This window comes from Polistes dominula, unplaced genomic scaffold, assembly GCF_049000335.1.
Source record: "Polistes dominula isolate Pdom_NZ unplaced genomic scaffold, Pdom_raw_medaka contig_31, whole genome shotgun sequence".
Taxonomy (NCBI): Eukaryota; Metazoa; Arthropoda; class Insecta; order Hymenoptera; family Vespidae; genus Polistes; species Polistes dominula.
In genome coordinates this window covers 7,458,644-7,483,079 of record NW_028300925.1, presented here as the reverse complement: position 1 = coordinate 7,483,079, position 24,436 = coordinate 7,458,644, and the positions used below count along the sequence as shown (strand labels likewise).

The following is a 24,436-nucleotide window of genomic DNA, read 5'->3' as shown; positions in this document are numbered from 1 at the left end:
AAAATTGACACGATAGGTATCCTAGATAAGGTAACATATCTTTTTCCCATCGTATATTTAGGAAAAATTGGAAAGATATTTGGAATTTGAAAGGAAGATTGAGACACGACTTTTCATTTTATTTTCCTTCTTTTCTATCTTTCTTTATTTTTCATAAGATAAATGAATCATGTAGTTTTAACTGCATCTTTCTATATCGTTCTATTTCTTATCGATACGATATCGATGAAAATATAAAAGAAAATTGAACAAACATTACAACTCTCTTCGATAAGAAGAACTCGCAATCAGATAAATCTCAGCTCGCATTTCGTTAAAACTCTCTTAATTAAAAACTAATATAACTATACTTGAATATACGAAAGTTTCTCATTCGAATGATTTATTTATATTTAATGTTTATAAATTGGATGCGTGTTAGATAGAAATCTTGTTTCGTTTTCGAATAAAACGAGAGTTGTTGGTTAGTCGCGTGTGTCATTATTAGCGGTATAATTAAAAACATGTTCTTTAATTATGATCAAAATAATAACATCGAAAGAAAGTATGTATGTTGAGAGATGATTTGTCGTTTTCTCCAAGAGGATAGGAAAGAACCTCAAAGACCAACTGTAAGGGTTCTTAAGAAGGCGGTGAAAAAGAAAAAGAAGAAAAAGATGAAGGTGATGGTAAGGGATGAGGAGGCTAGACTAGACTCAGGCTACCAAGTTTTCTAGTATTCTTCGTCCACTACTATTACTACTACTACTACTACATCAACCTAGTCGACTGATTTTCTCGAGCACTATATCCCCAAGATTTCTCCTCTTTTTCTCATGTTTCCGTTTCTCTTCTCGTCGACACGCTCAACCGAAGCAAAGACGAAACTCCCGCAATAATCCATCACTCTGACAAACCTATATAATAATTTCTTGTCATTGAAAATGAACAATGATCTTTCGCACACTTTTTAATAATATAATAAATAAGAAGAAACAATATATCTCCCCTTTTTTTAATTCTTTTCTCATGATTATAAATTATTTACGATTATTTTTACGTAATCACAAATATTTTCATATTTAATATTACACCCTTTTTAAAATAATAATATAATAAATAATAAAAAATAAATACATATAATATTTTAATATGTAATATTGTTTAAAACTTATGTACGTAATGTGTAATTCTTTTGTTGTTCTCATTGTTAAGCCAAATATTTTTGAAGATCGATAAAGATAACTTTTGTTTGATTCTTTTTAAAACGTTTATTTCAATTATCCTTTTCTAAAGGCAACGTAATATCTAACAATTAACGCAAATATAAACCAACCGATAATTTACCTATACCTGTTTTACCGTAACCGGTCAAATAACCAGTCTTTATATTTAATACTATGAAACGTAGATAATGATCAATATCTCTTAAATCTAATATAAAAAGAAAAAACAACATATAAAATCATTTTTAGATAATAAAAAAAAATACAAATATTTAAATGGAAAAAAAGGCAATAACACACACACACATTGAATATAAAATTTTAATTGAAATATATCAAACCAGTTGTAGATACGTTTAAATACTAAAAAAAATATTCCGTTGATTACTCATAGAAAAATATTCCTTTATCTGGAATATTATTCTCCTTGACTCTTTCGTTACGAGTCATCTTAAAAGTTTAGTTATGGTTAACATTCAATCGAAGGGATGCATACTTAGGGCCATGTGGGGACGTTTTCCTTTAGGGTAAAAGGAAAATATAAAAAGAAAGGGAAGGGGAAAGGAAGAGAGAACGAATGGAAGAAAGAGTAGGAGGGGTTTGCTTAAAAAGTAGACAAGATTTACGGCTCCGTATTTCTTATCCTTCGCTTTTAAAAATCTTCGAAAAATTGTCCCTTTTTGTCCCCCGAAGGAAAAACTTCTTTTCTCGATGCTAAAGTTAGCTTTTCTTGAATCTTTTCAGAAAAAGAGACAATCCAGAAATAGAAGCAGCTATCAGATTTTCTTGCGAAACTTTTATGCGGTTCATTTTATTTTTTTTTTTTTTTTTTTTATATATATTATTATTATTTTTCTTCTTCACTTCCATGAGGATTCGACCCGGATCCTGTAAGAACTTCGGTGTTACGAGCACGTGTTTTCTTTCTCCTTTGTTCATCATCCTCTTAATCTTGTTGGCCGATCATTCGGTGATTGGCCCCTATCTTGTCTTCTCTCTCTTACTCGTAATCCTATCCAATTTCTTCATACGCGTTTGTCAACTATTTTCTACTATAACTTTACAGATCATTGATCAGATTATGAATACTATATAACAACAATAAAAATAAAATTTATTCTTCACAAATGTTTTCGATTTTATTTCAACACTGTATAAGAATAATCTTTCAACATTCAAAAAGTATTGAATTACATAGGTATGAAAACATTTGAAATAGAAAATATAAACTAAAAATCATTTATCATCATCTTTCGACGAGTCTTTTGATAAAGACCTTCAACATTTGTCGTAAAAATCGATTGAGATGAATTAAACGGAAAGGGCAAAAAAGTCAGTGTCACACACCCTAACTATGACGATGACGACAATGATAACTACAATACAATATGACTACAACGACGATGATGACGACATAACAATAATAATACGTAATGGCAATGATAATAAAGATTCGCCACTCGCGATGGATTTTAATTCTGGAAGGCAAACGTGCCTTGCCGCGAGCGAGCAAAGACCCTCGGAGACACAACGAAGACCCCAAGACATGATTGAACTAACTATCCAACCAATCCCGTGGTCTCCCTTATTAAAACACACGCCGTTGTTTTGCCTTTTGTCTATCCTTTTAATACCTCACATTAAACGTCCGCCTTTACTCGATTCTCTCTTCTTCATCATCTTCTCTTTTCTCTTCTCTTTAAATTGTTTCATTTTGATAATAATATTACTTACTCCCTTCGTTTATAAAACGCTTTATATAGTTCCTGTTTGTAAATTTTATCAAAATTATTTTTTAAATTAACCAATAATATTTAATAGTTTGATTTCATTAAAAATATAAAAAGAAATAAACCTATTTTAGTTGATCATTATGAAGAGTACGGATAAAATATACGCCCAAAGTCATCTCGTCGTTGATTCGATTGACCTAGTGCCTTGTAATAGCCTATTCTAGACAATAATAAGAGTAAGTTCAATTTATATTCGAGAATATTACGTGAGAACTATGGAATTCCTTGCACGAGTCACACACGGTGTGTTACATCAAGAGGAGGAACGCTTTCAATTACGTTTTAGAATGCTAAGAATCGCGAATACGTGTATACAAGAATAATCCTATCGACGAGACGTAGTTTAATCGTCATCCTTCATTTTCTTCCTTCCTTCCTTGTCGTTTCGCATTCTTTACGCGAACGTATTACGATGAAATAAACATGTGACTTCTTATTTCTTCTTATTTAACATTGATGACGTTTTACGTTAAAATCTTCCCTCCAACGTCCGATCAATCTTGCATTTATATGTATGTGTGTATGTGTGGTATGCACTCGTTTCAAAAAAATATAACCTCGAAAGTTGACTTACGCTACTACTTCGCCTTGCTTGCTTGCTTGCTTGCTTGTGTGTAAAACAAACAAAAAAATATTTGAAAAATTTAATGAAAATAAAAAAGAAGAAGAAAAAATATAGATCGGTACGCGTGCGAGATCATAGGAAAGGTAATATCGTTTTAGAGATACTTTTCCAGTACGGTGCACGTGGAAGAGGGATTTAAATTGCCGTTAATTAGCGAGGTGCGCCGAGCATTCTCGTCTATAATAGACACGGAGAAAGGTCTAAGATTCAAGATTCTCTTTCTCTCTCTCGTTATACATTATATACATGTGTGTATGTGTGTGTATATTTATATACATAAACGTATGTAGAACTTATGTTGTATCTATGTAGTACATTACGTATAGAAAGCTCACATGTGCGATCTATATTCTCTCTTAATTCGACTCTTCTTGTCTTTTAAAAGACAACACGACGCATATACACGTAGATATTAATGTATTTAGAACGTAAATAAAGTCTCACTTCTTCTTCTTCTTCTTCTTTTTATTTTTTTGTTCTTCTTCTTCTTCTTCTTCTTTTTATTTTTTTGTTCTTCTTCTTCTTCTCCCCCTTCATCACCACCACCTTGAATGCAACGCACGTAATTAAAATCGCATTGAAAATGCGTACACTTTGGCTTTGCGTTGACTAATCGTTAAATATAAACATGCAACAATACTTAGCTTCTCTCTCTTTCTTTCTTTATTCTTTTTTGCTTCAAAAAAAAGAATGCCGTAAGCAACAAGTCGCTTTATTGATTTGACCAAAGGAGAGATTTCATATCGAAAAAGACCTCGGTCGTGTTGACCTTTTTACGAAATACTCTCAATTTATTCAAACGCATTCGTCTTTCGCGAATAATCATTTACGTCATGTCAAAAATATAAAAAAAAACACAATTCTATAAGATGTTAACTCGTAATAATCTGTGTCAAAAGAGAATAAAAAAATTCGCACAAAAAAATCTTCGACTTCCTGTGCAACGTTAAACATTTCTTTCTTTTTTTTTACCTACTAGAATATTACCATCTGTTCTATGTTATGTGTAAAAAATAAAAAAAAACATCTACTTTTTATTCTTCTATTTCTTATATTTACGAATAAAACTTGTTGTAGAACGTGTATCCTTTTTTTTTACTTTTTTTTTTAAATACGAAAGACATTTAGCTACTAGAAACATCCATAGGTGTTACTATCTTTTACAGATAATGGATAGATAACCACGTATGTTCGTCAAACATTGTAACGATCGCAACGAAGAAAACGTCTTGTAGATACTTCTGATGAACTTGTTATGTTAATCGCCCCTGTCGAGTAAAGAGATGAACTTTCATATCTAAATGACATTAAATCTATCGACTGTAACGAAGATTTTCGTCCTCGAACATTTATATTTATATATACACACATACGCTATCATACAAGAGTTTAAAATTAATTCGGAGAACCAGGATATTTATAAAAAAAAAATTAATAAATGCTTTCAGAATAACCAAAGTAGATTTATTCGAACTATCTTTTACAGATAATGGATAGAAAACCACGTATCGTCAAATATTGTAACGATCGCAACGAAGAAAACGTCTTGTAGATACTTCTGATGAACTTGTGTGAACCATATTTATTTGAACCATAATAAGTTATTTTAATATCTTATATGAATAGTATACGTTTTGTATTCGTTTTTTTTTTATCAAAGAATGAATATTTTTCTTCAAATTGCCTTATTAAGAAAAAAAATAAAAATTCTTAATAAATTATGTATCTGTAATAAATTACTGAAAAATTAACTCTACGTTTTACTCAAAGAATATTTTGTGCACAAAACGATTTAAACAAATTTGAAAATAAACGCGTTATTTATTATTAAAAATAAAACGTTCGACGTTAACCACTCCTCTTTTGACTAAGAATGTTTAAATGAAAAGAATATATAAAAGGGAGGACTCCCGACAACGCGAATGCTTCTTTCAACCTTTTAATATACTCGTATTCCGAATGAGTCATGCATATGTACAAGCGTGTGTATTGACGGTATTGGTTTTGTTAAGCTGTGCACGCATGCAGACGACACACGTTGCGTTTCATCGTTTTGCCGGACACAAGACACACGTGCAACCGCAGCCAGTGTGTAGTCCTTTCAAAATAGATACGAATTGTTCGTTGCAAACTTCTCTCCTCGAACTCTCTCTATACATATTTTCTTTTATAATACCTAACGTTCTCTTTCTCTTTCATCATTTTCTCTAGCGTTTACCGTTCATAGACTATACGAACGGTATACGCTAAGTATCCCATGCATTATTACTTTTTCCATTTCCTATTCCTAATAGCATGATTTCGTTATTGAAATTTCACAATGATAATAAAAATAACATAATATTTCGTAGAAAAAGCTATTCACAATTATTTCGTTGATTGTAAGTCCTTTATCGATTGGCAAACAAGCAAGCAAGCAAGCAGGCAGGTTAGCTAGCTAACCGATACGAATGACTCAATAGTCGAAGAATGGTCTTTCCGGGCGGGTAAGACCGGTCGATGCACCAAAGAAAACGACGGCAGGTGCACCAAATGATCGTTGTCGAGTAGGAAGGATCTTTGGTGTCGTTGATCTTTCGCGATCGCACCTTGCACACTCGTATTTCTCTAATTCCCTTTTTCCTATTCCACACATCAAACCTTGGTATTACATAAAACAACGTCAATTGTGTGTACTTTTTGTTTAATCAAAGGACATAAAAGTTTAATAATTGTAATAAAGTTCCCCTTGTTATCTTCAAATGCTTGGATATTTATCGGAAAATTTGTTATGAGAGTTTTCACGAGATAATCTATAATAAAAGAAGCATCTGGCACGGAGATAGGAGTTTGCGACTGCTGGCAGATGGCTTTAATCATTCTCTTGCCATCGCACGCACGAGGCAACTCGAGTAATCGTCGTCTCTTGGTAGTCGTCGTTGTTGTCGTCTTATCTCTCCTCGAAAACTGCTTGCCGTTCCCGTTTACGATCATTTCTATCCGTAAGCCACTCGAGGATCGATTTGGGTCAGGGAGTCTTGTAATATCTAAGACCTCTATCCTCTACTTACAATTAGACCGTGTTAGTTTAACAAGAGCGCGAAAGGAAGGGAACTAAGAAAGATAGATTTGATATGCGAGCTGAGAATGATGATGAAGAAGAAGGAAAGAAATTAATGAAAAATACAAAAAAAAAATGAATTCAAAGATAAGAGAAAATATCAAATTTTTTATTTATTCGAACCGTCGTGTCTTCTGTCTTGCATATTTTAACACGCAATCCATTTTCATTTTATTTTCATTATCCGAACGAACTATTTTACACGATGATAAGAAAATATAATTTTTATTTTTTTATTCATTAGTTTAGAAAATTGGTGTGTACAAGTTGAGGAAACAAATTATGAACAGAACTTTACTCGTTAATTTACGAACGATTTTAATCCATCTACGATGGATTTGAAGGTGTGCTCGAGACAAGTTCACGATGGTTATGCGACGATAAGATCGCGTGGTCGTAATAGACCACGTCCGATCACAGATTCGGAAGAAAATTTGATAGCGGACAGTGGTGGTGGTAATGGTTCTTATACATTAGGATCGCGTATTCAAATTTCGGCTAGAAATTTTACCGATGACGACGTTCATCGAACAACTTCGGATCAACGTTGGATAAACAATGGGAGAACGATTGTCGAAACTTACGGAACATTACGAGCACCATCGAGAAAAAATGATACGAGGAGTACAAATCAAACGACATTGAAAACATTTCGACAAAATTTGGCCAATCAGAATAACGTACGAAAAGAACCGAGAAATGTACGAAGAAGTCGTTCTTGCGTAATAGCCGATGAGAAAAGATACAATTTCAAGAACAATAATAACGATAAAGTTGAAGATAAAATTGATCGTGATAAGAACGAGGAACGTACATTGAGAACGTTTATTCCTATCGACGAGAAATCATCTAGACGTGTTATCGTCAGACATAACAGCAGTCTTCCACGATCGAAGATGGTCCAATCCGGTACGAAAAAGTCTGTTGCTGAGATCGTTCGAGAGGAACTGAAAAACGATTCCCGTTTAACAAGAAGCAAGTTTAAAAGGGTAGAAGGAGGAGGTTTAATCTATAAGGATATTGAAGGAAGTGAACCTATTTATGCTCTTCCCAACAACGGATCTTCCTCTCGAAACAGACGCGATCGTAGAGCCGTCGTTGTCGATGGAAATTACGTTCAAAGTGGAGACCTTTATCGAACCACTGTCAAATACATCGAGGATGTGAATAAAAATATAGCCGAGATCGATAATAATTATAAAAGATCGGACAAATCGAATAATTCGAGTTATGGGATAATCAATAAAATATCGAAAGACGAGACAACGCTTTGTCTGTCAGATGATTTATGTGGTTATCTTCGAAACAGAGGTGGAATGGTACCGATGCCACCGATTTCTCCAAATTTCGGTGAGAATTTACCCGACAATCTCGATGAGAGCAACGAGTTGACAATATGCAACCGAAGGATCGAAATAACAAAATCGATACGACATTTATCGGCATCTGGTACACGTAGGAAAATTCCACCTAGTCCTTCGATTAGATCTTCCTCTTTGTCGAGTACTTCTAGGCACTCAACAGGATCCACTACGACGTCATCCACTAAATCGACGGATTCTCTTCATGCCATTGATGAATCTACGAATGAAAAATCCTCCTCTTATCTCTTAAGGGAAAGAGATCCTATCGAATCGGCATCGGCATCGGTTTCTGATGGAATTGAATCGAAGGATGATTCGACTGACGACGATCGATCTTTTGAAATCCCCCAACGTTCACCTTGCCAAAATACTCTATTATTAGATACTACTAATGTAGAGAAAAATCAGCACGAATTTAATGTACTTGCCAGAACAAATTTATCAAATTTGTACTCCCGATGTGGTGACGCATTACCGGTGAATTTGGATAATAACAAATATGGAACACTTCCGTATAGAAGACCGAAGGAAAGAATTATCAGTAGATCTCTTCACAAATCTATCGAAGATGTCCTTGACAGAACATCACGTGAAAAGATCGAGCCTTCTTTTAGAGCCTGTTCTAGTAGTATCGACGTCAGCGATGGTTCATCTTTGACGAGAGATTCTATCTATCCGATGGACGCCACTGACGTTATTCTCAAAGGACAACTGGAGAGATCTCGTTTAAATTTAACCATTGGTGATACTTATCCAACTACGATTTTTGGATTTAACAATCGAACGAGACACGATTCTTTCAAATCGGATACGAACAATGATGAATCTGGAAAGTATTTGCACACACTTTTCGCCACCTTGCCAAGAAGAGGAAACGTATCCAGGGATCAGGTTTCTAATGATTCTCCCAGGCGTCTATCCGGGAACGTGACGTTGCTCGAACCGCTTTACGAGCACGCCGTTAGCGATCCGGTTAAGCCACGGAGTACGGATAACGTGATACCCTGGTGGGAACTTGCTACGAGGAAGTACAGACATCGGAGTTGTCCTTCTCTTCAGGTAAACGAGAAAACTGGGACCCATTTGTAGTCGGCCAAGTTTATATCATTTTATGTGTTTGTTATGATCTATCAAAGGATTTTCTAACGGTAACTAGAGAAAGACTTCTTTAAATGTTTCAATTGCACGAAATATGATTTTAAATGATTCTGTTTAATCAATTTGATTTAAAAATAAAACAATTTTCTAGTCGTCGTAAAAACACACACACACACATACATATATATATATATATATATATAAAAGGAAAGAAGAAACTTAAAATAGGTTTACCACTTGAGAAAACTTGGATGATATTTCTACCGATTCTCTCCGCTTCAAATTTTCCCTCGTCAAAAGGAACCTGTCTGGCAATCTTTCTAAGAAAAACTTTAGATTTGAATCTAACTACATAAGGTGTGGTAGAAAGAAAAGACAAGTCAAACCTTAAAACGTTTCAACCTCGCTCTATCCCTTTTGAATTGTCCTTTAGAAAAAGGAACGAGAAAGATTTCTTTACCATTATTTTGCTATTTTTCTACCTTCTTCTCTTTTTCTATTCCATTCTGTATATTTATATATTTCCTTCTCTTCTTTTTCCTTATTTTTTTTTTCAAATGTATATCTCACTGTTTGATATTTCAACTTGTTTATTCGCATAAGCTCTTTTCGAAACCATCTATACATTTTTATTAGAATTATTTTAATTGCATTTCGCACGAAGTTTTTGTACACCCTGGAATATCATTTCCTGTATATAATTTCCCCCGTTTAAACCGAAGTTCTTATATGTATGTATATATATAAAGGGAGATTCCATAACGTATTGCGTTATGAAGGAGAATCGTAGTTTCACGGCCTGGGAACTGTTGGAACTTAAAAGTAACAGCAGCAGCAACAGTTTGTTTCTTAACTCGACTCGTAACGCTTCAAGGATTATACCAAGTTCGCATGATGCGTCTCTGAAACGGAGGGTACGAACGATCTTTTTTCAGAATTCCACGAACGTTAATCTTACTCGTTATCATTCCGTAATACTCCATTTTATTTTTTATTCTAGTAAAAGTTTTATACGTTAAGGTCAATCGATATCAAACTATACATAATTCATCTCGCTAAACAAATGTTTCTTTAGTATTGCATAAAAGCTGTCGATTCTCTTTTCGCGTAGATATTTGCATTGTGAATTGAAGACTAACTCAAGGACTCTTAACGCAATCCTGATCTAGTTTTTACAATTCCATTTATTTTTATTCAAGTGACATATTCACATGAAAAATTTACTATCGAATTCGAACTGTGTAATTAATATTCTTTAAATAAAAATATTTAAAGCTCAAGTAATGGAGATTGACCGGAAAAATCGTATTGGTTTACAAATATATATATTTGATACTACAAACATTTTTATGAAATTTCGATTATCATAATCATCGAAACAAATGTCCATATCAAACTACAAGCTTAGTTTTATATACATTAATTTCGAACTTGTTATTTTAAAAAGTGATTATACCTTGGAGATTGTGAATTAGATTTTAATAAAATGATTGTAGAATTTTGATCGGTCTTTTATAAAAAAGAAATAAAAAAATAATTCGATTATAATATGTTTGGAGATTCGTTTTCGAATGCTTATCGCGTCCACACACAACAAGATCGTGGGGAGAAAGTTGTGTTTGTCTTATTTTATACGGAGCTTAATGAAAGCCGAGAAGCGAGTCGTCGAATAGTACTAAAAACTGGACCGGAAACCTTCAGCAAAAACTTAGATGCCGATGATAGGAGCAAAACGAATGGCGGTGCATAGTGAGATGCCTTGTTCGCATCTAAAACGCAGCGAGAGCTCGTCGTACACCACAAGGGAAGAAGGGAAGGCAAGGAGAGAAAGAAGAGGAGGAGGGAAGAAACGAAAAGAGCGCATCGTTTACGGTATCACCCTCGATACGAAGTCTTTGAATTCATTTTCGATGCACATTGTGTATACGCAAAAAGAGTATCGATAGGATTTACAAAAACATTTGATTACCCTCGAAAAGTTCTTCTTCGGTTGATACTTTTAATCAGTTTAGTGTTATCGACGAATAATAATAATTATTATTATTAGTTGGCGTTAGAAACTCGAAAGTTCATTGCCGCAAATACCAAATCCCGCCATTGTTATCGACGAATAATACTCGTCATTAATAAATGAATAATATATTTTGTAATATCCCATTACTTTTGCTATACAATTTAGGTAAACATTTTTGAAATTGATCACCACAGTTAATTGGTTAAATAGAAATAGTAGTTTATTTTCCTCCGTGACCAGTATTATACTCGTCAATCACAGCGGTAATTGGTAAAATATGATTATAGTCCATAACTCTCTGTGTACTTTTGTTAAATATAATTATATGTATTCCGTTGCAATTGTTTCCCTTACGTTAACGTCCTATCCTCGTATCGTCGACAATCAATGGCAATGACAATAGCCGTTTCCTCTTTTCCAAGGCTGTGCGTGCGTAAAATATCCTGGCTGATTATTATTTTAGTCAGGGAATACTTGTCCACGTATAGTACGCACCTATGTATGCAGGTCGTCGGTCCTGCATAAGTTTTCTAACGCCAAGGAGGTAGTAAAACGAAACGCATACTTGATATATTGAGAGAATTCAATTGAAATAACCTTTTCTTGTTTTCCCTACGCCATTTATATATACATCCGCGATATTATTTCATTTTAATCAATTCCAGTTAATATGATTATACTAAAAGAAAACTTCATTTTATGTTTTAGGCACATGTTGTATCAGCTTTCGAACAGTCCTTATCGAACATGACGCAACGATTACAGCAACTCACAGCGACAGCTGAAAAAAGGTAAACATCTCGATATTATTTTCGAAATAACTTTGTTTATTATTTTGTGTTTGTTGATTTTTCTTCGACAATGTACGATCGATGTCTGAATTTTTAATGCAATTCTTATATCAAACATGCCAGGCGTCAAAATTTATAAGTTGTCACGTAAACATCGAAAAATGTGAAATTAATCGCATATTATTCTGTTCGTCAAAATGTTAATTAAAAAAAAAGGGGTAAACTTCTTTACAATTTTGGATATAAATCTTGTGTTTTAATTGTTCATTGAACACGTTAAGTAACCTCGGCAAATAACCTCTTACTCTCAGTAAGACGCGATTAAAATTGGAAACTCACGCTGGCTAATTAATTCGCATCAAGTAGAAAAAAAAGAACATAAAAAAAGGGAAAACTCTTGAAGAATCGTAAATTGCGATGGTTCGACGATCGAACGATGGATCTTAATGTACCGCGAACTAGCGCGACCAAAAAAAAATCCAACGCGTTATCAGCGAATAAAAATTCAATTCCGATAGCGTCGTCTTCGATTAAATCCAAAGAATTGAAATCCAAGAATAATGATCGAACAGTCGAATTACCGCGTAGATCGTTTGGTAATCAATTGCGATCTAATAAGTCAACGACAAAATTTCGTGATAAAATGTACGAAAAAAAGCGTATTCCGACGGCCATCGAGAAGTCATCGCAAAAAGGTTTTCAAATTGATAATTCAAGGATCAAAAAAAATTTCATTCCTAGCATTGTAAAGACTTTCAATCGAAATATCAAAGTTGACGAATCGATGGGAATAGGAAAAAAACGGATGCCGAAGGAACTTGATAGATCGGACAAGCTCGGACAGGAATCAAGTTCCAAGTCGATGAGACAATTATTTAGTATCGCTGATTCTTGGAGTAGTGATTCCTTAGTTAGTCATTCGGATAGTTGCACCTGTTGTCACAAAAAGGAATTATGTCCTATTCACGGAAAGAATAGTTTCGCAAATAATAAAAGATAATCGATCTTATGATCATCAAAGGTTCAATAATTTACATAAAACTCATAAACTACATAAAAAAAAAATAAATTACAAAAAAATAGAAATTGATGGTCTTACTAAGAATTTGGTCCTTTTTTTTTTTTTTACATTTAACAGGATTCCGAATTACAAGAGTTACGGGAAACAATCGAGAGGCTTCGAAAGCAAAGCGCGGAGGCTGGATTAAACAACGGACCAGGAGGATCAGGCAATAGTGGACGTCGGCATACTCTTGGCGATTCGGATTCTGGTAATACAGGATGTACCGGTGGGGGTGGTAATGGTGGACATCATCAAGGTTCTACAATGGCAAGACAATTGTCGGCGGACAGTGTCACTTCGCTCAATTCTTTGAGCAGTGCTTGTTCCGCGAGTAGTAGTCATCAGAAGAAGAAGGGTTGGTTGCGTAGCTCCTTTTCAAAAGCATTCTCCAGGTCGCGAAAGAACAGGCATGGTTCAGTTTCCGATGCCGAGGATTGCAAAGACGGTGCTAGTGGAGAATTGAGCGTTCCAAATAGCCCAAGATTACCGACGGCATCGAAACACGAAAACACGAGGAACCAAAGTGGCACCAGGAGCAACGGACAAAAATCACCAGAAGCTGAAAATCCTCTTACCGGTAGCAAGAGTAGCTCTGCATTGTATAAAAAGGAGGACGAGGATGTGGACGAATTGAAGAAACAACTTAGAGAAAAGGATCTCGTTCTCACGGATATCAGATTGGAAGCACTCTCCTCGGCCCACCAATTAGAATCGCTAAAGGATACAGTCATCAAGATGAGAGTAAGTTTTCATAGAACTTCGTGCTTGACGAGAAATCCTTCGAGATACGTTTCTACTAATAATTAATAATTATCTTTTTTACAGAACGAAATGCTCAATTTGAAACAAAACAACGAACGTCTACAGCGGCTGGTCACATCGAAATCTCTTACATCCTCGCAATCGTCTCTCCCGAGCGATCCCGACAGGCGTTTCAGCATGACGGAAGTAGCCTCAAGCGTTGCTGCCCTTTCCAACGGGGAGAGTAGTTCAACTGCGGATCAATTAGAAGATCTCAATGTACCGGAGCATTCTGTCGTACCATCAGCGACTTCAACTACGACCGCGGAGCCAGCATTAGACCATGACACCGATGGAAAGAGAATTAATGTAGCTGTATATCTTGGGAGTGAAAAAAATTTCAATTACAATCTAATATCTAGTAATACCTCGGATAGTGGCATCATCGGCGAACCTCCGCATTGTGTTATCGCTAACGTTTGCATCAGTAATAAAACCAGCTGGGATGCATTGGACTCGATCGTACGACGATGTTTTAAAGAATACGTATCAAGAGTTGATCCCGTTACGAATTTAGGTCTTGGTATTGACTGTGTCGCCGCTTATCATCTTGGTGAAGCTTCAAGGTTAGCTAAGTCTCTTTCATTTTGTCTAGTTATGAGCAAACAACTCGAAGCAATTTTAATTTATGTACATATAATTTATAGGTATATAAATATTATTTCTTTTAACAGGTGTACGACGGATTCTCAACATCCGGAATTACTACCGTGCGGTTATTTAATAGGACACGTGAAAACAATTTATCTGGTGCTCTCTGGTTACTCTTGGCTCGCTATCGACACTTTAATACCACGTTCTATTGTTCAACGACTAATATCTCTCTTAACGGAACATCGCAGAGTTATTCTTTGTGGACCTAGCGGTACCGGTAAAAGTTACCTGGCAGGGAAACTGGCTCACGCTCTCGTAGATGCAGATACAGACTCGAAAGACGCGGCTGCCGTAGCCACCTTCATAGTTGACCACAAATCAAGCAAAGAACTTAAACAATACCTCGCTCATATCGCTGAAAGATGCGACTCAAACGCAGCCGATGAATTACCGAGAGTAATCATTTTGGAGAATCTTCAACATGCCGCCTCTCTTGGTGAACTTTTCAGTGGTCTTCTCGGTACCAGACACTCATCCTGTCCAGCAATCATTGGAACCATGAGTCAGGCTACTTGTAGTACCACAAATCTTCAATTACATCATAATTTTAGGTACATGAAAGCATAAGCTTCTCATATTTCAAGTTGCCTTATTTGTCTGCAAGAACATAAGCAATTTACGCATATGCTTTTCTACCTTTTTCAGGTGGGTACTATGCGCCAATCACATGGAACCGGTTAAGGGATTTTTGGGCCGTTACCTCAGGCGAAAGCTACTCGAACACGAGTTACGTGAATCAGGTGGCACGAGAAACGCAGAAATGGCCGCCGTTGTCGAATGGCTACCACGCGTCTGGCTACATCTTAATAAGTTCCTAGAAACGCACAGCAGTTCCGATGTAACGATAGGTAAGAAAATAACTTATAGGATCATTATTCGAAAATTTTCCTTATTATACCATAAAAAAACAATCTTTTTTTAGGTCCTCGACTCTTTCTTTCTTGCCCTATGGAAGTGGCAGGTTCTCAAGTTTGGTTCACGGATTTGTGGAACTATTCTGTAATACCGTATCTGGTTGAGGCTGTCAGAGAAGGCCTAACGTTGTATGGAAGACGCGCAAGTGGGAGTGGAAATGGCGAATCCACATGGGAAGATCCTGCACAATTTATTACCTCCAGTTATCCGTGGATCTCGACACACGCTGTACACGGTGGTAGTGATGCTCTTCTTCGTTTAAGGCCCGAGGACGTTGGTTATGACGTCGTTACCTCTGGTCATACCTCAGGCGTAGGTGCGTCTAGTGTAAAGAGCCTCGGAAGTACACACAGCGACACCGAAGGAGATCCTCTTGTTAGTATTCTGTATTCTTCAAACCACTTCTTGCTTGAAACAACTCTCTTTGCCTTTCTATAAAACGTACCTAATTTTCCTCTTTTACAGTTGAACATGCTGATGAGACTTCAGGAAGCAGCTAATTATACAAGTACACATAGCAATGACAGCGATTCCGTTACTTCGCTCGATTCTTCTCATACTCGACATTCGGAGGACTTGAGTTCCTCGACGTCATCGTCAAGGGGCGTAGAATCTGCGCTCTGAAAGATAAGTCGTGCGAAATCAAAAATACGACTCGAGAGTAATATTTAGGAGATAATCGCCATCGTACATACGACGATTAAAAAATTATGAAATAATATTAAGTCAAGTAATCGAGTATTGAACAGAGAACCCGAGATAGGTGAGCGATGTGATTTGAAAAATTTTTCTACGAAAAAAAGGTGTCGTATAACATACCCTGGCGCGACATATTTCCAACGTGAAAATTACTGATGTTAATGTATGTATAATCATACCAATATTATTATATATTCTCGGCCATCCAATAACTATGTATGATACGACTACCGTACAGGAAATTTCAATTCCTTTGTTTTTTGTTAATTATTCTTTCTTTCCTTTGTATTCTTTTTTTTGTATTCTTCAAAGTAACTGCATTTAAATTGCATGCAAAATAATGTCTCTCGTATACATTGAAAAAATACATTCAGTACCTATGGTTGGCCTATATCTAAGTTCTACGTGCGTCGAGCACTTTGGTGTGATATTTAATTAAATAAGTAAATGACAAGTATATAAGAGATATAATTCCGTGTTTTTTCCGAACAATAATGATCATGCGGAGATAAATAACGTAAATAACATCTCTATGCAATGCAATACTCAATGCTGCCGTTACCGAAGTACGAATTTCTTTTGAATGAATGCATTTCTACGATCGAGTTTGTTATACGAAAATCGTATAGTACAGCCTATAAAAAAAAAAAGAAAAGAAAAGTGATATACTCAAAAGTTTTGCTGGTATACAGTATTATCATAGAACGTAGAAAGATGGACTAATAATGATCTAAGCGAAGATGTAGGAATGGCAGAAGTCGCTATTCCACTCGTCCACTATTTTCAGGTAATCTATAATCTATGTTTTCTTAGACGGATCTCATGGACGGATGGTTCGATGCAGCATATATATGTATTTGTTTCGCACTCGAGAACGCGAAGCAATTTGAGATAATCGTGCGCGCGAGGATAGTCTATTTATACATACTTTGCTACGAAAGCTCTATTTAATTAAAAAAGAACAAAAATGTTACTATATATAATATACACGCGTATATACGTCTCTCGACTATACGCATTCGTACACATGACAAGTTAATACACTTTACATACATATACATACACGTAACACGCATGCGCCTGACATATACATACACATATACACGTACATACGCGGATAATGGCGCTAAAATATGTATTATGAACAAACAAAAAAAATGAATAATAATTATTCGATAAAAAATGTGAGTAATTCTGGTCATGTAATGTTGTAAATAAAGTATATAAGGGTTATTATGCGAAGACGTTAAAGGAAAAAAAGGAGCTTATGTGGAAACTTGACTCGAAGTTTGGTACCATAAGCTTTTATTGAGATTTCTTGTGGTGAACAGAAAGGAAAGTAATCATATACTGCAACATTACGCCGAATTTGTAGTTTCTCTTTCACTCCCACAAGTTTCTCTTTACTGCTAAGTCCCAACAAGTACCACGAGCTACATTCGCTATATACATATTGTACATGTTATCGAGCTGAGAAAACATTCTCAGATCCCAATCTGTAACACGAACTTTAAAGTATGTTAACGATTATACAATCGTATTAACAGGTTTTTTACGTTTGTACCGTATTTATACGCTGTACGGCGCTACATCCAAAATTTATCCAAATAATGGTAATTATTGTGACATAAAATAAACCACATTAAACTCTAATGATTTCTAGCATTAAATCATTTTACGTCTTATTACACATTACTCAATCATTGCACAAAACTAAATTATTTCATCGTCGATTTTAAATATGTGTTCAATGTTACTATATAAAAAAATATAACATATAAAAAATACAACACATATGCATATTAGGGTGGGTCAAAAAAAATGACTTTTTTTTTTTCAAGTACCACGGAAAAATGGGTTGCTAGACACCTTAAAACAATTTTCACCAAATATGAGCTCTTAATTTTAATAGAAAGATCCTCCGCATCGCAGTTTTTTATTTTTTTTTTCAGTCCAATAGATTAAAATTCATACCTCATTATTTATTGATTGTACAGAAAAATGTTCAAGACGAATTTTGTAGGAAATTTAATGCTCTACAAAAAAGGTATCTTATATTTTTTCCATAAACCTCACCATTTGAATGATATTGAAGATTTAAATTTGATGATTTTTAGACAAATTTCATTTTTGTTTATGTATTTTATAACTCGACAATAAATGACTATTATAAGATGCGCAATACAAATTTTTGTAGGAAATTAACTGCTCAATAAAAATGGTGTCGTATGTTTTGGCGATTAAATTAAGCGTTCAAAAGATATTCAGAGACAAAAATCAGTACACATGGAAGTTTGATGATGAAAAATATAAGATACCTTTTTTGTAGAGCATTAAATTACCTACAAAATTCTTCCAGAACATTTTTCTGTACAATCAATTAATGATGAGGTATGAATTTTATTCTATTGGACTGACAAAAAAATAAAAAACTTCGATGCGGAGGATCTTTCTATTAAAATTAAGAGCTCATATTTGGTGAAAATTGTTTTAAGGTGTCTAGCAACCCATTTTTCCGTGGCACTTGAAAAAAAAAAATAAGTCATTTTTTTGACCCACCCTAATGCATATATATATATATATATATATATATATATATATATATATATATATATATAATATAAAATTTATTATACATAGCTGTAAAGCAAGATTTTCCTACTATTTTAAATTAAAAACGGTAATCTATAAAATATCTTATTTCTTGCTATATATTACCGATGATCTAGAATCACATTAGAAACATATTTCTTTTTCTTTATACAGTATTCAACGACGCTATAAATGACAAGAAGCCTTCTATCCATAGCAGTAAGATGTGCATCTGATATAAGCGGAAGAACATCGGCCATTATTGTCTCAAGAGCAATAAGCTTTTCCAATGACAAGCTTAATGTACCACCACTGAACATTTTTAAACGATCCCATGTAGTTTTATGTATCCTAAAATAGAAAATGTTTCATTCTATCTTATCATATTATGTTCATTATCATATTATTTTACAAAATTCTTATACATACATGCAACATTGATAAAGAGGTGCTAAAATGTCAAGATGATCAATATCAGGATTACCAAGACTCTTCCCATTATCTATTAATAATACAGCAGGGTTATGAAAATTATTTTGTGCTAATTCATAGTGATGCCGATCACCATTGTCCATCAAGAAATCAAAAACAGCAGTATCTATCAAATCCAATAGCCTACTTGAAAATTGTGGTGAGTATGCTTTGGATTCTTTGACCTTGTAAAAATATATTATTTTTTACATATATTAACATTGCATAGGTACGTAAATTTATCAATCATGTACATAAGTATGAATAAAAATCACCTTCTCGCAATAAGCATCATCCGTTTCCCAAATTGCCAATTTTTTTTCTTATATGTTCTTTGCCATGGATGTCGATGTTTAACAAGATGCAAGTAACGTGGTAACCAAAATATTAATGCACCTTCTAAAACATTACCAGTCCCACAAACTGGATCGTTTAAAGAACAGTAATGGCAAACACCATATAAACATGTATCATTACCCTCCTGATACATAGTAGCATGTAATTCTGGTGTTGCATGTCTACGAACCTCATTGGTAAGATCAACTGAAATTTAACAATATAATAATCATTAGTACAACTATTCCTTACTTGTTCTTAAAGAAAATTATGAAATTTTATTTATCATACGTTTTCGAATAACAGCAAGGGGTACTCTTCGTAGGGCAAGTAGTGAAGACAAATGAAATGCTACGATTTCTGCGTTATGACGATCTTTTCCATAATAAACAGGTCCTTGAATAACTGTATCTCTAGAATACCATTGTGGTTTAAACACAGCTTTTGCCCCATTCTCCAATGTCAGCATAAGTTTCAATTGTGTACCAAGGACAGCATTGTCTGCATGTTTTATTTTCGCTTTCCTCAAAGCATTAAGTATAGTCCCTAATTCTGGAGCCGATGGTGGAATTAACTGGTGAGCATCAGGCCACTATACACACGATGTTGCGTGTGAATTATCAGCATCCAACATCTTTATACATGAAAAATTATCATAAACGAAGTGTCAAACTATAGATAAGAAATATAATAATTAATAGAACTAACATTGTTATTAGGAATACTCCATATGTCTTCGTGCACAACATTGTCCATAATTTTCAATTCGGACAATAGCCGGTCGAGGACTATCAAATAACTAGCATTTTGTTTGAAATATTTCGAAGATAACATTTGTATCTCTTCCTTAATTTTTGCATGAACATCTTCGGACTTCTGTGAACCTTTGCCATTTTCATTTTTTCGTAAAGACGACGATGGCCCTTGAACATAATTTTCCTCTACCAAGGGTAAATTTTTGATTTGTGACTTTTGCGATGAATTCTCTACGATTATGCGAATGAAATAAATGTTTACAGTTATTACAAGAATCAAAAGTGCGCCAAGGGCGAGTAGAGCACAACGCCGACCAATCATCTGCAAACAACAAAAATCAGATTAAATATTTAATATCTTAATGTGTATTAATCGATGGATAGGATCAAGTAATTTGTTGATATATTATATATGTAACTTATATGATTAATATCTTATTAAATTTTAAATTACAATTTTATTTTATAAGGAAACAAATAGAATTTTTATCTCAAGAATTATATATTAGAAAATGTGTTTCAATTTTTAAAATTATGGAGACATTATAATACTGATATGACATTCTTATACAATTTATAAAAAATTAAAATATCTTATAAAGAAAAAATGGAAAAAAAGTATCTGGCATACCTCTAATTCTTGAGATGTCGAAATTAAGCTCAGCTATTCCATGAAAGTTGTAATGTGTGAAACATTTTTAAAAGAAATTTTTAATGAAACAAACGACTCGATACAACTCTGTAATAATTCACGCCTACAGTTAATTGATTAAACTCAATATTTAAAAAACTGAAATCGGTCAAATTGGATTTTGGTTTTAATTACACTTTATTTTTATACATACCAATCTTTTATGTAATTCTAGAAATGTTGTATTAACGAACGATGAATACGTTAATATTAATATCATATGAGATTTAATATATTAACACGCGTCTTTCGCGATGTATTTGGATAAAATCATTACTAATAAAATATGTCACATTTCAACAATTATACTTATGTTAATAATATTTTTTTATACTTCTATCTATTAAGCCGCGTAATTAACCGACATCACTTTTCGATCGGACCTACCTATCAATACATATGCCATTACTATAATAGTGTAACTGGAGTCAAATGAGCCACTTTTTATCTTACGACAACTGTCATAAATTGTTATTATTCAAAATATTAATAAAAAAAAACTTATATAATAATAACTTAGATATTATTAACATATTTTTATTTGACAAATTTAAATTATTCTTATTTCTTAAATTATATAAGAAACTATAAGAATTTTTGAGAATATGGCAAATACTTTCGCATGATTTAACATTAAACATTAAACATTAAATATTCAATATTAATAAAACATGAAATCTAATTAAAGAATTATTAAATATTTTGTTAATTTGCGATCAAAATATTTGTAATATGAGATGCGATCATGACCAACGTATTCTAAAAGTTATACCAATTATGAAAAGCATCAGCGATCCTCAAGATGGCACTACTGTAATTCCTTTTACATTTTCAATGGTAGAAAGTGGCATGTTCCTTGAGAACTCGTGTTTTATATTCTGAGTTAATAGAAGAAATCCGATTAATTCTTAATTTAAAAAATGGTTCAAAAGAAGGTAAAAATATTTTATTATCATAAAATGCCTATATTTTTTTCTTACTTTAAATTAATCAAAATTTTCCACTCATTTAATCTTTTCATATTTCTCCAATATAACCAGACAACATTGTGATGAAAAAATATATCGAAATGCATCAACAATTTATAAAATAATTGTTTTTTATATAAATAAGAAATAAGTATTTTTTGTTCAAATCTTAATTTAATAATTAATACAATGTATTCGTTTACTATAAACATTTTAGCCAAAGAAGAAGGTAGGGAAGAAAGTAGCTGCTGCACCTTTAGCAGTGAAAAAAGTTGAAACGAAGAAAGTAACTAACCCTCTTTTCGAGAAACGTTCTCGAAATTTTGGTATTGGTAAGTTAAATGTTCTTTATTTTACATTATTTTCATAGTAAATACTAATTCCTATTGTTATTATTTGAAAAATATTTAAGTATCTGTTACTGTGTTACAGGCCAGGATATCCAACCTGCTCGTGATCTCAGCCGCTTTGTCAAATGGCCCAAATATATTCGCATCCAGAGACAGCGAGCTGTTCTTCAAAAAAGATTGAAAGTACCACCTCCGATCAATCAATTCAGCCAAACTTTGGATAAACAAACAGGTATCATACTTAAATATATTCATTTTATTTATGCATCAATTTGACTTAAGAAAAAAAATGGATTATTAAAATTTGTTAAAACTTTTTTCTTTAGAATATTATTATAAATAGTATGAAACGAATACAATTTTATTAAATTATAGCAACGCAGTTGTTCAAGATATTAGAAAGGTATCGTCCAGAATCTGCAGCAATGAAGAAAATGCGACTAAAAGCTAGGGCAGAACAGAAAGTTGCCAAGAAAGAAGATACGCCCACTAAAAGACCTAATGTCCTACGTAGTGGAACTAATACTGTAACTACCCTTGTGGAACAGAAGAAAGCTCAATTAGTTGTTATTGCACATGATGTAGATCCAATTGAGGTATGTAGAAATATTTTATATACTATATATTCCACTATAAGTTTTATTATATATATATATTTCTATGATGTAAGAATTTCTTCACCTGATAATAAAACCGACTATGTTAGTTTTATCAGCACGATGACATATGACCCTGAGAAATTACTTTTAATTATAATTATTTATTTTTATTTTGTATTATTATTTGTTCGTATATTAATATTAATTTTTATTTGACAACAGATTGTATTATTCCTACCTGCTCTATGTCGTAAAATGGGTGTTCCATATTGTATCGTAAAAGGCAAGGCAAGATTGGGACGTTTAGTTAGGCGTAAGACCTGCACAGTTGTAGCTATTACACAGGTAAATATTATGTTACATAAATTCTATTATACAATAAAATACACATTTTCATATGATGATCATAAACAAGAGCCAATCCCATGAAAAATCATGATATAAAATATCCAATATATTCTGACATTTAATATAATAATAACAAAATATAGTAATAGACAATTCTGTTCTATGGTTTATACAATTTATTCTATTATTGTTTTATAGGTTGATTCTGGTGATAGAGCCAACTTCTCTAAAATAGTAGAAGCTATTAAAACTAACTTCAATGATCGCCAAGATGAGATCAGGCGTCATTGGGGAGGTGGTTTATTAGGTAGCAAATCTGCTGCCCGAATAGCAAAATTGGAAAAAGCTAAAGCTAAAGAACTTGCTCAGAAGCAGGGTTAATCTATTTTTACTGTACATTCTGTATGATAATCGTATACAGAATAAAATAAAAAATAAATAAAATTTGTTTCATTTTATAACTTTATTAACATTTGTTATCCCACTCGAGACGGATTGCACACTGTGTGTGCAATTGCTTTGCGAGCCAAAAAGAGGGGTTGTACGCCGTGTGTGCAATAATAATAATGAGCAATTATCAATTATTCTAATAGTCCGAAATCCGGCTGCAAGTTTAGTCTACCTATCGAATTTTTGCTAAAAACCTAATTTTTACGTATATTTATGATTAGGAGAATATATATCTACCAGATTTTCTATCAAAATGTGGCCGCTAGTAATTTTAATTAAATTATTGTTAATTAGTTTTTGGGAAAAAATTCACTCACTTGGTTTTTAAATAAAATATCCACTTCATGGCAATATATATAAAGACTTTGAAAAATCACGATTGCCGTTGCGCACTTAACCGCACCTCTTCGCAGTCAGGTGTAAACAGGTATGATTTTGATATATTTATATATTCATAATGAACATTTATTATTTATATATCAAATTAAAACTAATTTGTTTCTGTTTATTATGATATACGATTGCCTAATTAAATCTGGCCGCAAATAAGGTTTGCCGGCTGTTAAAGATGGTAAAAATTAAAGGTAGAGTGAGAGAGAATTATCGCGCAACATCACTTGTCAGACGAGGATAGCGATTGTCAGCCGCACGACACTTTAAAGCCACGGCGCATGCGTCGAACGCTAATGATCTCAACTGAATAGCTGAGACATTATTATTCTAACCACTGTTTGCACCAATGGTTGAGAACCAC

The 24,436-nt window shown here is 33.6% G+C and overlaps 4 protein-coding genes across 10 annotated transcripts in view; 3 read left to right on the top strand and 1 right to left on the bottom strand.

Annotated features, from left to right (window-relative positions):
• Positions 1 to 17,775, top strand: part of sick (sickie) — a 97,951-nt gene extending 80,176 nt beyond the window's left edge. For all 7 annotated transcript variants that reach the window (XM_089171130.1, XM_089171127.1, XM_089171128.1 and 4 more), the window contains 7 exons: positions 11,908 to 11,989; positions 13,127 to 13,794; positions 13,879 to 14,420; positions 14,529 to 15,059; positions 15,154 to 15,356; positions 15,431 to 15,798; positions 15,889 to 17,775. In XM_089171130.1, the coding sequence (XP_089027256.1) occupies positions 11,908 to 11,989; positions 13,127 to 13,794; positions 13,879 to 14,420; positions 14,529 to 15,059; positions 15,154 to 15,356; positions 15,431 to 15,798; positions 15,889 to 16,047 (2,553 nt within the window). In that variant the 3' untranslated portion in view covers positions 16,048 to 17,775. The remainder of the gene's footprint in view (positions 1 to 11,907; positions 11,990 to 13,126; positions 13,795 to 13,878; positions 14,421 to 14,528; positions 15,060 to 15,153; positions 15,357 to 15,430; positions 15,799 to 15,888) is intronic.
• LOC107073651 (uncharacterized) lies at positions 11,998 to 13,119 on the top strand. The gene has a single exon (XM_015334346.2). The coding sequence runs from the start codon at positions 12,427 to 12,429 to the stop codon at positions 12,988 to 12,990; it is 564 nt and encodes a 187-aa protein (XP_015189832.1). The 5' UTR covers positions 11,998 to 12,426; the 3' UTR covers positions 12,991 to 13,119.
• A 953-nt stretch (positions 17,776 to 18,728) lies between the features above and the next one.
• Positions 18,729 to 21,472, bottom strand: LOC107073622 (glycosaminoglycan xylosylkinase). Its single transcript, XM_089171139.1, is given in 8 exon segments — positions 18,729 to 19,065; positions 19,144 to 19,370; positions 19,461 to 19,504; positions 19,507 to 19,728; positions 19,813 to 20,113; positions 20,230 to 20,598; positions 20,908 to 20,940; positions 21,122 to 21,472. Coding segments are annotated over 8 exon segments (1,491 nt in total). The 5' UTR covers positions 21,188 to 21,472; the 3' UTR covers positions 18,729 to 18,836.
• A 271-nt stretch (positions 21,473 to 21,743) lies between these two features.
• RpL7A (ribosomal protein L7A) lies at positions 21,744 to 23,693 on the top strand. The gene is made up of 6 exons (XM_015334340.2): positions 21,744 to 21,902; positions 22,153 to 22,267; positions 22,368 to 22,517; positions 22,661 to 22,881; positions 23,107 to 23,229; positions 23,431 to 23,693. The coding sequence occupies exons 1-6, from the start codon at positions 21,888 to 21,890 to the stop codon at positions 23,611 to 23,613; spliced, it is 807 nt and encodes a 268-aa protein (XP_015189826.1). The 5' UTR covers positions 21,744 to 21,887; the 3' UTR covers positions 23,614 to 23,693.
• The last annotated feature ends 743 nt before the right edge of the window (positions 23,694 to 24,436 follow it).